This window comes from Phocoena phocoena, chromosome 8 (genome assembly GCF_963924675.1).
Source record: "Phocoena phocoena chromosome 8, mPhoPho1.1, whole genome shotgun sequence".
In the NCBI taxonomy this organism is placed as follows: domain Eukaryota; kingdom Metazoa; phylum Chordata; class Mammalia; order Artiodactyla; family Phocoenidae; genus Phocoena; species Phocoena phocoena.
The window spans coordinates 1,329,697-1,344,445 of NC_089226.1; the positions used below are offsets into that span (position 1 = coordinate 1,329,697).

The window sequence follows — 14,749 nt, forward strand, 5'->3', positions numbered from 1 at the left end:
TGATCTCTTTTCAGCCAGACAAGAAACGAATACAGTTTGGCTAAAATTCCAAGAACTGGCACCCACCTGCTACATCCCACCATACACACGGTTCTGCAGTATCACGCTCTGTAACAGGTGGGGTCCTGGTAGACCCCCTCCCATGTTTGGGGACCCATCTGGATGAGACATCATAAAATGATCCTATGTGGTGGGAACAGGTGTCTTAAGCCAGGAAGGCCTGGATCTGTCTCTGGGCCAGTCACCACCTCCATCTCACCAAGATGTGGCCTTCAGGGAAACTGTAACTGAGCAGGAGAATACTGGATATTCTGGGAAATTAGAATCATAATGAAGTTTGAGTTTTAAAAAGAAAAGTCTCCAGGAATTTATTTTTGGAGAGGACAAAGTGGACTGTTAGAATAGCTATTCAGGTCCAGAAAAACAACGTATGGCCAGAGGCTGCAGGTGCCTGCAAAGATCTGTGAGCATTTTGAGCTGAGATGGAAAATTCTTATGACAAGAAGGTTTAGAATCCTGCAAAGATTTTCCCCACTTCTCCTGCATCAGATCTTAAGATGAGATATTTATACTTCGGAAATCCAATTTCCTTTGTTTATTTTCTTCTCTCCTTCCAAGTTCTTTTAAACATGCTGACTGGTCTCTGGGCTAGGCTTCCGTAATTGGTCACACTCACATCCCTGTGTGCCTGGGACTGGTGGTGGCAGCTTGAATTCAAGCAAGAAAATTCTAAGATCTAGAGGCTGTCTGTCTACAAATGCTTTCTTTCTAGGGATTTCCTCTAGAGTTCATTTTTGGCTGAATTTTGGAGACTGTTTTCCTGGCACATTGTATCATTTCCCCAGTGGCTGCAGCACGACCTCCCATCCCATGAGCTTTGGGATATAGACACTGCTCCCATCAAGAGGTAGGGATCTACATTCTCTGCCTTGGAATCGGGGCAGGGTTTTGACTCTACTGGAAGTGGTGCTATGTGTCTTCCAGGGCTAGGACATAAAGGGAAGTCTATCTTCTGCCTGGTTCTACTGGGATGTTGGCTCTTGGAACCCGGCCACCATGCTGTAAGGAAGCCCAAGCATCCCGCGGAGAAGCCCACCTGGAGAATAACTGCAGTTCTTTGCCTGCAGCCTTGGCTGCCAGCCAGCATCACTTGCTGACAACGTGAGTGAGCCACCTGCAGCGCTCAGCTCCCCTCCCCCGGTTGGTCAGATGTTGTATGAAGCAGAGAAGAGCTGTCCCCACCATGCCCTGCCCAAATTGCAGATTTGTGAGCAAATAAGTGACTCTTGTTGCTTTAAGTCGCTACGTTTTGGGATGGTTTTTTTTTTTTTTTTTTTTTTAATACGGCAAGATAACCGATACAGTTCCTGACTATAGAAACACTAAACACCCTCTCTGGTGCTCATTGGGGTAAATTACTTGGACTCGGAGATGCCTCTCTTCCTCACAAGCAACTGTTCTGACAGCCGTCCTCACCTAGATTCTACAAAGAGGTCTGGGACCACTGAGGAAGGGGGGATGACAGTGAGTGAACAACTGGTTTTGAGTCCTACGTGCTCAGTGGATGTGAGGAGGGAGTGAGTACCCCCTCCTCTTCTAGATTTGAAGCTTCCGCAGACACCTGTCCTTCAGGGCTCCAGGGGGATGTGTGGGTAGGTAGCTAGATGGTTTTACATGGAGGAACTGATAAGACTAGCATTTTGTATTTCCAAAATGTAGGAGGGCTGACATCTACTCCCTTACCTGATGTACACACCTGCATTATTAGAGACACTGTTGACTAACCAGCTACACCAAGGAGCTGCTCCCAGGAGTGGCTTACATCCTTCCCTCATGTCCGTCTTGGATGCTGGGGTCCATGTTCACCTTGAGTCTATTACTGGACGTGTCCCATCCTTCTTGGGTCCCGAGATTAGCCACGTGCCAAGAGGGAAAGACTTAATTGTCTCGTTCCTCACTGGGACCTGACATTGTACATCTCTTTTGAGTTGATATGAAACCAAACTGAGACATGTCTGAGGATGACGCTAACTTTTCCCTTTGAATCTCAACTTTCCTCCCTTTTCTCTCTGCCTTCACTCCCCTGTTCTGCTGCATTTCTGGTAGATTTATCCAGAAGAAATTTAGTCCCCTTTTCAGATCTTTTGAAACCCTTCCCAGCCGAACTCACACTCTTAAGCTCTTTATGTTATTTTTTTCCTTTCGATCTGACAGACAGTTTTAGTTCCCTAGCAGAAACTACCATGCTGAGTAGGACAAAATCAATGACCAAGCAAATACAGTCAAGATGATGGTGAGAGTGGCTCCACCCCTTTCCTTACCCTTCAGGCCCCTAGAAGAATGTTTCCCACTCCTCTGCTGTGTTTATGCCTACAAAGCGCTAGGGACTGGGGCGCCCCTGGGGGACCCAGCATCTCTCTTTAGGCGAGCTAGCTGCTTAGGGGCTTTAGAAAGAGAATCCTGTTATCGTTAGTTCTGCAAAGGGATCCCTTAAGGCTCATAGTCCTAGGACCCTGGTCACGTGTATACGTTGAGGGCAGAGCTCTAGCTCCTGGACACGCTGGCTGGGAATCAGCCCTTCAGTGGGGGACCAGAGCTTCCAACTCATTTCACATCCCCAAGAAAGGCATCTTGGCAGAGAAAGAGACCCTACAGTGATGGCTCAGGGAGAACTGTCCCTGCATCACCAGAGTTATGTCTCATGACTGGAGCAGTTGGGCAGGGCAGGATTCTGGTTCTCCAGGTTATATCCAAACGCTAAACTTTACCAGTGTGTTTGCTGCTCTGCTGGGGAGGGGGTCCCAGCTTTCCATCTCCTGGCTGGCGGTGAGCTAAGAGGGTTCACCTTCCAGGGAAGGCTGTTTCTCCAGTATTCAGGCTACTTTTGATGTATGGTCTGTGTGTGTGTGTGTGTGTTTTCTTAGAAGCAAGTTTCCCTCTTGTTTTGTTTTTGTTTTGTTTTCTTTGAGCTCCATGTCCTAGAGCCAGTGAGCTCCCCTTTGCTGCCCCTCTGTCTCCCCTCTGTGGCAGCAGCCCGTCCTGGGGAGCTGTGCCCCTCTCACCACTGCTCTCACTCCTTGAAAGAACAGGCATCTTCACTTCAGCCTCAGAACGCCCGTGTGAGGGGATTGTTTGTAGTAGATGTTTCCATGACACTCGTTTATTTCTTCTGCAAATACAACTGCACTGGGGGAGGGGATGAGATTGGGAAACATGAACACCTTCCAGTTTCCTCCCTGTCCTCTACTGAAGGAATAAGAAATCCACTTTCCCTGGGTCCCTCCATCCCAGACCCCTACACTGCTCCCCAAATGCATTTGGCTTCATGCTGCTGAGACGGGGCCAGGCTCCCAGGAGGGTGGGGAGGGGGTTGGAGCCTTGTGCTTGAGGAGACAGCCTTTTTAGGAGAAGAACAAACACTTTCACTGCTCAAAGTCGAGATTTCGTGGTGATGAGCAACTATGACCCGCACTGGGGGTGGCAGTGTGCACACGTGTGTTCCCGACGGGGCCCGTGACTCTCCCGCAGCTGAGCCAATGAATCACCCCAAATCTTAGCGACTTTTAGAGGTCATTTTAGTCATCCCCCTGCCTTCGGGCTGGATGGAGCTTAATGTAATCTCACGTTTGGGTGGGAGGGGGTGCGTTGGGGAGAAAAGAGTGGCCGTGTGTGGAAGGGAGGGGGTTGGCGGCGGTAGCGCGTGACCCCTTTGAAAAGATATCCGGCGAAGGACGTTCCCAGCTTCCCCAGGCTGCCGTTCCCGGGTTTTCCCATCACTGAATCAGCACCGTCCTCCCGGGACGCCTTTTTGCTGGATGGAAACCGGATGCTGGGTTCACTAGCTGGGCGGGGGCGCCGACCCCTCAGACCTCAGACCTGCAGGGTACCCGAGACTCCAGGGTCCCGTTAGCCGGCCCGGCAGCCACATTCCCTCCCCCAGAAACTTGCCAGGCATAGGGAGCAGGGAGCAGAACCAAGCGGAGACGCGGTAGCGCCTTCTCCCCGGCAATGCGCATGATTCTGCGGCTCTGGGCTGGCCACACGTCAACGCACCTTGAATGGACTCGCCCCCCTCGCCACGACGGGCAGGCGTCCCAGCCAATCGGGCTCCGGGTTTGCGAGCCGCGCCCAATGGGCGGACGGCGGGGGCGGGCCTGGGGCGGTGCGGCCGGGCTTCTCCTCGGCGCTGGCTGCGCTCCGCTCGGGCTCTAGTGCAGGTGCCGCTGCGCCGGGCGGGAGGCTACGCGCCGAGCCGAGCGGAGCCGCGGAGGGATGGGGAGCGGGCCGCCCGGTCTGCAAGAGCCGCAGGAGCCGCGGGAGCACCGGCACGGGGCGTAGGCGGCGCGGGGCACTTTGCGATAGGATGAGGCTCCTGGCTGGCGCGCGGTAGTACTATGATTTGGTATGTGGCCACTTTGATAGCAAGTGTGATCAGCGCCCGAGGTCTTGCGGCTCAAGGTGAGTTGAAGTGCAGCGTCCCTCCCCTGCGCCTCCCGGCGCTCTTGGCCCCGGCCTCCTGCCGAGCCCGCGCCCTCCCGGCGGGCGCGCTCCGAGCACCGCGGGGAGGGCGGGGGCCGAGGCCGCGGCCGGCGGGAAGGGCCTGAGCCCGGGCTGCCGGCGCTCGGGAGAGGACGCCTCGGGCTTCGGTCCACTTCGCCACCCTTGGCCCCAGGGCTTCACAGCGGGTGCCGCGCCCGGTGCCCTTCGCGGGCGCAGCCGCCGCCCCGAGCGCTGGGGAGGCGGCGGCTTTCTGAACTCTGCCGCCGGGGAGTTTGCGGGTCCTCGGGCGGCTGCGGCACGCTGGACCCCGCGTAGCGCCACCGCTCCGCAGGAGAGCCGCTGTGGGGCTTGGCTCCGGCTCGCGTCTTTCCGGACCACACGTCTTGGCAGCTGGAGGTCGGGTCCCCTCGCAGGGCGGGGCGCACGGAGCCCCGCGAGAGGAGAAGAGTTGGTTCTGCGCGGGGTTCCTCGCCGGCTGCGAGGAGCGGCTGCCTTCGGCTGGCCCTGCCCGCGCCCCGCTCCGCCGCACCTGAGACTGGCCGGGCAAAAGTTCCCCGGGAGCGCGCCGCAGCCGGGCACAGCTGGCCGGGGGCGAGGGCGGCGGAAGGGGGTCCCCACTGCCGCGTCTCCGGGCGGAGGGAGGTTTTCCTCTTTCCGTTTTTCCGGTCTGAGCTGGGAAGAGGCCAGAGGGAAGCCCGCGCGTTGGGTGATGCGCACGTGAGCGCGCCGGCTTGTGCTCTGGAGACTGCAGAGCCACCTGCCCACCTCTGTGTGACACCCCGGCTCTCGGCCCTTGTATGGAAGTAGGAGCGGAGCCTGAAAGTGCCTGGTCTCTGAGCTCACGGTGCTCAGCGCGTAGACACGACCCGGCTGCGGAGAGGTTCCTAGGGCCGGGAGGGATGACTTCCGGGGAGAACCGCCGGGAGTGGGCGGCAGCAGGAGGACCCGCAGCGGGATACCCCGCGTCCGGCCGCGGTCGCGCAGGAGGGTCCTCTCCTCACCGTGTCTGGGGCTGTGTAGGGGGAGGGGAAGTGATTTGGGAAAGTTTCTGGAATGGAATAGGTCTCCGTGCTGTTTGGGAGTGTGTGAATACAGAGGAGGGCGAAGGGAAGGGTGATTTTGTTAAATGGTGTGTGACCTGGATGGTTTTAAAACTCTCCCTTTGTCAGGTGGGGAAACTGAGGCCAGAGTGACCGCAGAAGCTTGTGGAGTGGGGTGTGAGGTCGTTCGAACTGCGCTTGAGAACCTGTCTCCAGCCTCAGCCTCACCCCCTCATTCCCTTGTAGTCTTCCGATGCCCGCAGCTTCCTCCCCTCCAGTTTTTGGTATGTTCCTGCTATGGGACTGTGGCTGAAAACACAAAAGGATGTGCTGGGATCTTTGAATAAAAAAGAAACTCCAAAGGGAGGCTCTGAAATAGCCTCCAAGCCTGAGACTTCAGGGGATGAGACTTCAGGGGAGGCGGATGGACTTTTTACAAGTTTAAGCACAGAATAAAGGAAAATGGGCTTTATTACAGCAGCACACAAGGCGGCTAGACAGAAGGAAGGACTTCGCAGCATTGAAGGTTGTTGGTTATGAAGCTTTTGCCTTCTGTCTGCGGTGGCTGGACGTGAACCCCTGCCTGCCACCCCTGTGGGTCTTCGGGGTCTTTTTAGCCAAAGGGGCTCTGCGTGTGGTGGTGAAGGACCTAGGTCTAGTCACAGGACCTGGAGTCAAGTCCGGCTCGGCCACTTGCTGGCCTGTGACCTTGGACATGTTGCTTCGCTTCTCTGATTGTCACTTGCCTCCTTGGGGGTTAACAGCCTTAGCTTGTAGGGTTTTTGTGAACATTAGCGTTCTTTAGTAAGTAAGAAAGTAAGTAAATGATGATGATGATGGTTTCACTGTCTGGGGTTTCCAGGCCCCCCTCTCAATTTCTTTCCCTTGGGCCATTCAGGGCATTGGGAGCTGGGAATGCCTTGGGGTAAAGTTCAGGTGCTGCCTCTGTCGGGAACCAAGTTTGGTTTCCCAGGCGGACCTTGCCCCGGGAGATGTGGAGGGCTGCTCGGAAATCCTTTGAAAGATCTGTAAAACTGGAGTTTTGTCAGTGGCCAGAGCCTTGTGGGAAGGATGCAGGGAGCCCAGGAGGCAAGCAGCTCATCACGCACAGCCTCCGGGGGCAGGAGACAGGCCTGTGAGGCTGCTGCCTGCACACTGCCAGCATTCAGATACTGCTGTGTGAGCTCAGCTGTTCTCCGACTGGCAGAGGTGACTTCCGGGAGATTCCTGAGGGGAGGGACTCTGCGGTGCCAGCCTTAGGGTTTGGCTGAGCCCGGGCTGCTCCAGCAGAGGGGCGAAAGGGTTGGGACAGAGGGAGGGATGAGTCACGTGTGTCCGGGGGGCAGTGGAGAGGTTGGGGAGGGTGTGCAGAAGAGCCTGGAAGATGGCTATTGGAGTCTGCATCCCAGACGTTTGCTGAACACGCCTGGGGGGAGGACCCGGGCCTTTACCGCCAAGGCTGCCTCCTCCTGTTGACTACAAATCCTGCATGACTAGTGTCCCCAAAGAAAGTGGGTTCTGACTCAGATCCTGCTGGTAGCTGGACCAGTGCCCTGTACTCTTGGCCTGGCCCTGACCCTCCTCCCTCCCTTTGGCAGCCAAGGTGGGAGGGAGGAAGTTTAGGCCTGGAGGCTGCTAGCAAGACCCACGGGCAGCCTCTCAGCTGAGCAGGACTTGGCTCGGGACGTGGCCAAGTGGCATGTGTGTGCATCCCCAGCACACACGCTAGAGGCAGGGGTGTGTCTGGCAGGCTGCGCTCAGGAGAAGCTGAGCAGGGTGTGTGTGTGAAGAATCAGCTTTCAGCTGCTGGCCCCAAGATCGGCGTGTGCTGGACCTGGAGCTGCCGGGTCCCAGAGCTGGTGGTTTCAGGTTTGAGGCTCTGAGATAGAAAGCTGGGATCTGGTTACCTAAGGAGCAGATGCTGCCTGGCCGGGAGGTGCTGAACTCCAGCCTTGCTTTGGCTGCCCTCTGTCCTGGCTCCTGGCCCTGTGCTCTCCTCCCTCAGATCTCCCTTCCTCGGGCCTGGCTGCCACAGCCTTGCTGCGCTGAGGGAGTGAGGGCGGACCTGGGCGCGAGGGGGGTGAGGCCCGAGAGGGACGAACTCTCTCCTCTCTGAAAGGCTTCCTGTCCTCCTGCACGTCCCATGCCTCCTCAGGCTGGGCTCGGGTCTCGGGGAGCAGCTCTCTCCTGTCTGTGCCCGAGGATGGGTAAAGCAGCTTGTGTGAGAGTGGATCTGAACTGTGGAAAGAGCTGAATGCAGCAGACAGGTGACCCAGAGTCTCTAGGAATGAGGTGGGGCATCACTCCCGTCTGAGTGTTGGTGGCCGTGGGTGGCAGTAAGGCTAGACTTGGAGCAGACGCCTGACTTTCCCTGCCCCCTGCTCCACACCTGAGTCTGGGCAGCGCAGAAGCCCCCAAAGTTGGAGGCTCAGCCCGGGGGCTGGTCGAAGGATGCCTGAACTCCCCGAGAGAAAGCCTCAGTGGGGACACACACACGGGCAGAGCCCCAGGGATGCAGAAGACGGGTCTGTCTTGTAAGGTGGGCTCTGGTCTCGGCTGCCCAGCAGCCCAGACTCCTGAGTGGAGAAGGGGCTGGGTCCCTGGGGAGCCGGGCGCAGAGGCAGCTTGTAGCCTGGCCCTGCCCATGGGGGAGAGCCCAGCCTGCCCGAGGCAGCTGACCTATTTTTCTTAGGAATCTTCCTGCTTTTCTGTTCTCTTGCGTGAATAAGCAGAAGACTGGTGAGCAGCGTCGGGGGCTCCGTGAAGGTTGCGGAGAGCAGTTCCCCGTGGGCCAGGCTGTGAGCGAGGTCTCAGCCAGCCCGCCTGTCCTCCTGGAAGGGAGGGGACTGGCTGCTGCTCTCTGCCCGGCCCTCTCCCCCGCCCCGCCCCCGAGCTCCCTCCTGGTCCAGGCCCGGCCGCCGGCTGGGGCAGGTAACTTGCACTTGCACACACTATACGAGGGCAGCCGCTGTCCTGTTTTCTGGCTTCTGAGTGGCGAGTGCTGACGCTCCACTAGGAGCAGACACGGGCTTCGATCCCCCGCTTACTCGTGACCACCTGGCGCCTTGCCCGAGGGCTCCCCCGGCTCACGGGCACTTGGACCAGGCCTGTACCCGCCCGGCAGGCGGGCGGGTGGGTGTCGCTGGGTCTGTCCATGGAGGAGCTGCTGTAGGAGCAGAGCGGAGGTTGGATTGCTGACTGCTTCCTGCCAGTGGCTCCTGGGGAAAGGCTCTTGGAAATACAATCTAGCCCAGAGCAAATGAAGGCTGCTAATAGCATCGTTGCTGCCTCTCGGGCTGCCTGGGCCAGGAGGGTCAGGGTGGAGAGGCGCCCACAGAGGAGGGGGCCTGCAGATCCTGCCCCTCCCCCAGGGCCTCGAGAGGAAATGGAAAGGTTCCCAGCCAGGGCCAGGCTGGGCTCAACTGACCTTTGACTTGGGCCCTGAGAGTTTGATGGGGAGTGGGGGCCGAAGGGCCGTGAGGTCAGCACTGGGGAGACCGCAGAAGGAGGATCTGCCCAGGCGGGGGTGGAGGTCCTGGCCGGAGGCAGGCTGTCCCGGTGCCCTCCGGCCCACCTGCCTCCTGGGAAGGACAACCAGGGTGCGGCCTGACGTGGACACGGCCGTTCCTCCACATCACACTTGGCTTTGGGTGGTATGTCTGTCCTCAGCTTTCCTCGTGCAAGCCTCTGGCTCCACCCCCCGGGTAGGGGGTGGGTGCTGTTCCTGGGGAGCCCGATCACAAGCTCCCTGGAATCTCCTGGAACCCCCTGGCGTGTCAGGGAGGAGGGACTGGGGGACTGTTGGGGGCTGTGCCTTTTTTGGACTCAGCAGGGATTATTTTTAGGCTGGCAGATGGAGGTGGTGGCTGGCGCTGGTATTATTAGACAACAGGCCTGTGGTTTGGGAGCCTGGTGCCCGAGGGGGAGGGGGACGGGGTTGGGGGGGGTGGGGTGGGCGGGGGAGGGGAGGCTCCCTGAGGACTTGTACTCACAGAGGAGGAGGCTGGCGCCGCCGCCACACCCAGCCCGAGCTCCCGGGTCCCAGGTGGAGGGGGCTCAGCCCAGTGCCAGCAGCTGTCTTCTGACCCAGGCGCACCCCGCCGTCCTGCTTGGGTCCAGGGCTGCAGAGCTCTGGCTGTGAGAACCTGTCCAGAGTGTGCGGTGTGGAGGGGCTGGCCTGACTCAGCGGAGGGGAGGGGGCTGCTTCTTGGGTCGGCATGGGAGGGGCCTTCGTCCTTGGTCCCTGGGCCTGTGGCCTGGCCAAGGGGAGACACGGCAGCTGGAACCTGCTCCGACCTGCTGCCCGGCGGGCGGCTGAGCCAGCCAGGGGGCCCCCAGCCTGCTCACCTGTGAAATGGAGATGGTAGTACGCCTGTCAGCCAGCGCTGCGACCCAGCACGGGCCTGGTATGTAGGAGCGGCCTAGAGGAAGCCGGGTTTGCCTGGTGGCCGGCTCTCCCGCCGTCAGACCTTCCGGTCCTGGCACCTCTCCTCCCCCAGCCCCGCCTGTGGAAGAGCCCCAGCTTGGGGGGTGGGGGCGTCAGGCCCCGGATGCCCCGTGGTCCTGTGCTCACGGGGGCATCCAGTGGCAGCCCTGGACCCGGCTACCCGCCGGGCACCACCTGGCCCAGAGAGCAGGAGGTTTGTCCCCAGTGGGCTTTCGGAAAGGTCAGCCAGACCGCAGGGGCACTGCGTCCTCCTTTGCCCTCTCTGCCCACCAGGGTGTGTCCCCAAGATGCAAAATTGCTCTGCTCCTCCAGGTACAGCTGTGTCCTGCCTTCTCTGAAAGGGGTGTGTGGCATCCAGGACACCTCCCACCCCTGCGGTGCTCACCCTGCAGACGCCATCGTCCCTTTGAGGCTCGCGACCTTGTCCCTCCGCTGCTGCAGGCTTCTGTGCTGGGGAGGGGTCTGGGGCCTCCCCCCGCTGCAGCCCTCCCACTCAGGTCACCACCCATCCCTGTCTTCCCTGCCCCCTCCTTCCTGCTCCCTTCTGAGCCAGCCACCGTGAGCAGCCTGGACTAACGGCCTCCCTTCTGCCCCCTCCTGGCTCTGGGTCCTCTGAAGGCCTGTGTCTCTGTGTCCCAGGCTGAGTCCTGTGTGCCTCTGAGATCTCTCTGTCTGTTTGTCTCTCTCTGTCTCTGTCTGTTCGCACCCTACCATCTGTCTCCACTCTTGCCCCTGGACTCTCTTTCACTCTTCGACTTGGGTCGTGTCCTCCTAGGGTTGAGGTCATCTCTCTCCTCCGTCAAGCCCCTCTTCGGTCTCTGCTGCTAGCAATGTTTACTTTTTTTTTGCAGTGAGCTTTTCTGGAGAAAGTGTTTTATTAGACATGCTTGGCTCAGAAAGGCTCAGGCTGAGGGGGAGGTGCTCGTGGGTGATGGAGTGAGAGCACACGCTGTGTGTGTGTGTATGTGTGTGTGGGTGTGTGTGTGGGTGTGGGTGTGTGTTGAGGAGATGAGGGAAGCTGATAAATATTTTAGGACTCAGAAAGCCAGGAGGGCTGGTCTGAGCGTGGGAGCTGGGGCAGGGCCTCCCCCCACCACGCCCCGCCCCGGCCTTCTTCCTGGGAAGCGAGTCTCTTTTGGCTTTGCTCCCGTCTCTGCACTGCTGGCCTCACCGTGTCCTCTCCGAGCTGCCGGCCGCTGGTGGAAGGGTCCTCGGGAAGAACCGTGGAGGCGGGGCTGAGGCCCGAGTGGGCCTTGGTGGTGTGGGTGCGTAGCCCTGAGTCCAGGCTGGCGGGGGCCGTTGTGGAAGAGGCTGCCTCGCTGCTGTGCGGTGAGAATGAGGCAGGCCAGGTGCAGACCCTCACCCCGCCAGAGCCTCCAGAGCCTTCGCTGTGAGAGGGGGGCAAGCGACCCTGCCCCCCGCCCCAGGCGCTGGGGCCAGAGCCTGGGAAGGAGCCCCTTCTGTGGAGGCCTCTGCCCCCCAGGTGACGGCCCCCGGGAGGAGCCCCCTCCTCTTACCCTGGTTCCTGTATTGCCTCTCTTCTTCTCCTCCAAAGCCTACACACTCACACGTGCATGCACACACGTACACACACGCACACACGCGCGCACACGCGCTGCTTTCCCTGCTTGCTCAGGTGGCCTGCTCCTTGCCCATCCCTGCAGGGTCCAGGAGCAGCCTTTGTGCCCGGGTGCTGCGAGGCGGGCTCTGTCCCCACCTGGTGCCCCTGGGGTGTGGTGGGGATGCCTGCTGCGCTTTCCCTGAGGGGCTGGAATTCAAACTTAGCCTAAAGCAGGGCTGGGAGGGTTGGAAAACCGGCTGGGGCCTCAGGCAGGTGAGGGCAACAGTCTGCTCTGCTCCAAAAATACTCTGTGATCTTAGCTCTTTCTCTAGAAAACAGTGATGTCACCGGTAGCCAATCAGCTTCTGGAAGGGTTGCCTCCTCCTTCTTCCGCAATTTGCAGGAGGAGAGGGAGCTGGAGCGGGAGGGAGAAAAGGAGAGACAGACAGAGACACAGACCCAGAGAGGTGGAGGCAGAGCGCACCACGGAGACCGGGCAGTGGAAAAGCAAAACCCCTTCCCCCCGGCACAGGCGAACGGAACCCCACACGTTCCCCCAACACACACACGCGCTGATAGAGACATATAAACGGGGAGGTGGGGAGAGACAGGCAGGTAGACAGAATCACCCATGCAGCGGGGAGCTAGAGAGAAATGACAGAGACACAGCGAGACAGACGTTGGAGGAGGAGCCGGAGCCGAACAGAGAGTCAGAAAGACACAGAGACACGAAGGAGAGACGGACGAGAGGTGCGGGGCCGGAGCCCCCAGGGGTGGAAGGTGTGGTCAGAATCAGGCCCAGAGGCACGCGGAGGACGGGGGCTGCTCTCCTGGGCGTCCCGGGCTGGGAGCCTCCGCGGAGCAGCTGCTGTCCCTGGTGCTGCCTGGAGGGGCCCAGCCGGGACTGGAGGGGAGGGGCGGGGTGGAAGGGCTGGGGTTTAGGGGGGTAGTGTGGGTACTGGAGGGAAGGCAGCGGGAGGGGCCTCTTTCACTTTGGAAGGGAGCTGGACAAGGTGCCTTTGGGCTGGAGGTGGGGTTGCAGGCCTCGGGGCGGAGCCTGGGTTGACCGCTTCTCTCTGCGGCTGGGCTGGGGGTGGGGCTGCTGGGGAGCCTCTCCCGCCTCATCTCCCGTCCCTTCCAGTCCCTTTCGGGAGGGTGGCCGAGGCCTATCCAGCCGTGCGCCTCGTCCTCTGCCGGAGGTGGGGATGTTCCCCTTAGCTGGCTGAGGTTAGCAGCCCCAGGGTCCCCCTCCTGCGTCCCTAGTCTCCTGCGGTATTAATGGTGATGTCTGGGGCTTCGCAGCCTGATAGGCTTGGGGCGTGGAAACTGGCGGGCTGGAGGCCCCTCCCGCTCCCTCCTCTGCGGCACGCGCGGCGGACCGAGGGAGGAGGGGCAGAAAGGCCAGCTCCGGCCCCCGGGGTTTTCCGTCTGCTGATGCCACGAGCAGCCTCTGCGCAGCCTGTTAGGGATTCCCCGCTCCTGCGTGGAGCACTCTTGTTTCGCGCCGTGAACATCAGGCTGAGCTGGGGGCGGGGCGTGGGAGGACGGCTGCCTCTGCAGCTCCTGCCAGGCTCCATTGGGAATCATCCTGGTGCGGGAAGACGTCCCATGTTAACCCGCTGCAGCGCCCGGGCCACGGTGTCCACAGAGGGGCCGAGGCCCCTCCACCTTCTCAGTGGCCACGCTCCTCAGAGCTGGCGGGGGTGTCATGGGGGAGGGCGCGGTCGGGCTCCGCTCTTTGGGGTTGGCAGGGCAGGGGTGGCCTCTGGGGGGGCCGGGCAGGATCTCCTTTCACCTCCTTCCCTGTGTCCCCGTGTGGCTGTCCCGATAGGTGCCCACGGCCTGCGAGAGGAGCCCGAGTTCGTGACCGCGAGGGCCGGCGAGAGCGTGGTCCTGCGATGCGACGTGGTCCACCCGGTGACGGGGCAGCCCCCGCCCTATGTCGTCGAGTGGTTCAAGTTCGGGGTGCCCATCCCCATCTTCATCAAGTTTGGCTACTACCCGCCCCATGTGGACCCTGAGTATGCAGGTAAGGCCTTCCCGCCTGGCTCCAGGGCCCCCGCACCGTCCCTCTTGCCTGTGTCTCGTGGCCTCTTGTCTTTTCCGACGGGCCTCTTATCTCTGTTTTCCAGTCGCTGTCTCTGTCCTCCCATCCTTTGCACTCTGGTAGGTTTTAATTAAGTGGCGTGAGGAGAGGGACACGGAGGTGGGGCAGACACAGAGCTTCCTGCACAGCCCCGCTGGGCCGCAGGGGCCAAGGCCAGAGGAGAAGGGAGCCCAGGAGCCTGATGTGTGGGAGAGGAGGCCGGCGGAAGGGCGGCTGGCTCGGCAGGCAGGAGCAGCTGCGTCAGAGCCGTGGCGGCCGCGGGGTTTGCTCTGTCCGGCTTTGCCCACTCCCTCCCTCTGGCTCTGAAGTCGGGGACTCATCCAGTCCTGAGTGTGGGGAAGTGTCTGGGTGCCTGCTCCGCTTGGTGCCTCGTCCTCCGGCCTCCCTTCTCCCTCCTCCTGGCCCCAGTGCTGTCTTGCTCTGCAATTACTCCTGCCAGTGGTGGCCTCGCTGAGTCACTGTCAGGGCCTGCCCGCCAGGGAGGAGGGCGTGGGGTGGTGTGAGTGAGGGGCGTGTGTGCCTGTGCGAGGGTTGCACGTGGGCTTGTGTGTGTGCATGCGTGTCTGAGTGTGTGTACGCATGCGCGTGTGTTGGGGTCTAAAGGAAGAGAGGAAACTGGTGGGACACAGCTTTTATCTTTACCTCTGATTTCTGGGGTCTGCATTGCATTTTTCTCAGCTTCTATTTTTCTCTCTCCCTCTTCCTCCTCCTGTGTCTGTGTCTCTTCGGCCCTGGTTGGTTTTGACTGGTTTGTAGGCAGATTGCCACTACTGAGGAGACAAGGAGGAAAGCACAGGAGGTCGTGACACTGGGGCGAGGAGTGGGCCTGAGTGGAGAGTGAGCGGAGGGGGGACCCCGAGGGCTGCTCTGGGGAAGGGAACGGAGTTAGGGAGGGCGGCTCGGGTCTTTGCTCGCCTGCCACCTGCTCCTCATTCTCGGGCTATAGGCCCTGCGGCCACGCTCGGAACCTGGGCTCTGGCTGGATGAACGCTCTGCTCTCTGGCCTCCGCGACAGGACTAGGAGGGGACGCCGGCACCCTGTCCCCAGCGGCCTCTTCTCTGCCCACCACAGGAGTGCTGGGCAGACAGGGAGC

The 14,749-nt window shown here is 60.3% G+C and overlaps 1 protein-coding gene across 1 annotated transcript in view; it reads left to right on the top strand.

Annotated features, from left to right (window-relative positions):
• Nucleotides 1–4,394: 4,394 nt before the first annotated feature.
• IGSF9B (immunoglobulin superfamily member 9B) overlaps nt 4,395–14,749 on the top strand; it is a 41,575-nt gene continuing 31,220 nt past the window's right edge. The window contains exons 1-2 of the mRNA XM_065882730.1: nt 4,395–4,458; nt 13,380–13,577. Of these exons, the coding sequence (XP_065738802.1) occupies nt 4,395–4,458; nt 13,380–13,577 (262 nt within the window). The remainder of the gene's footprint in view (nt 4,459–13,379; nt 13,578–14,749) is intronic.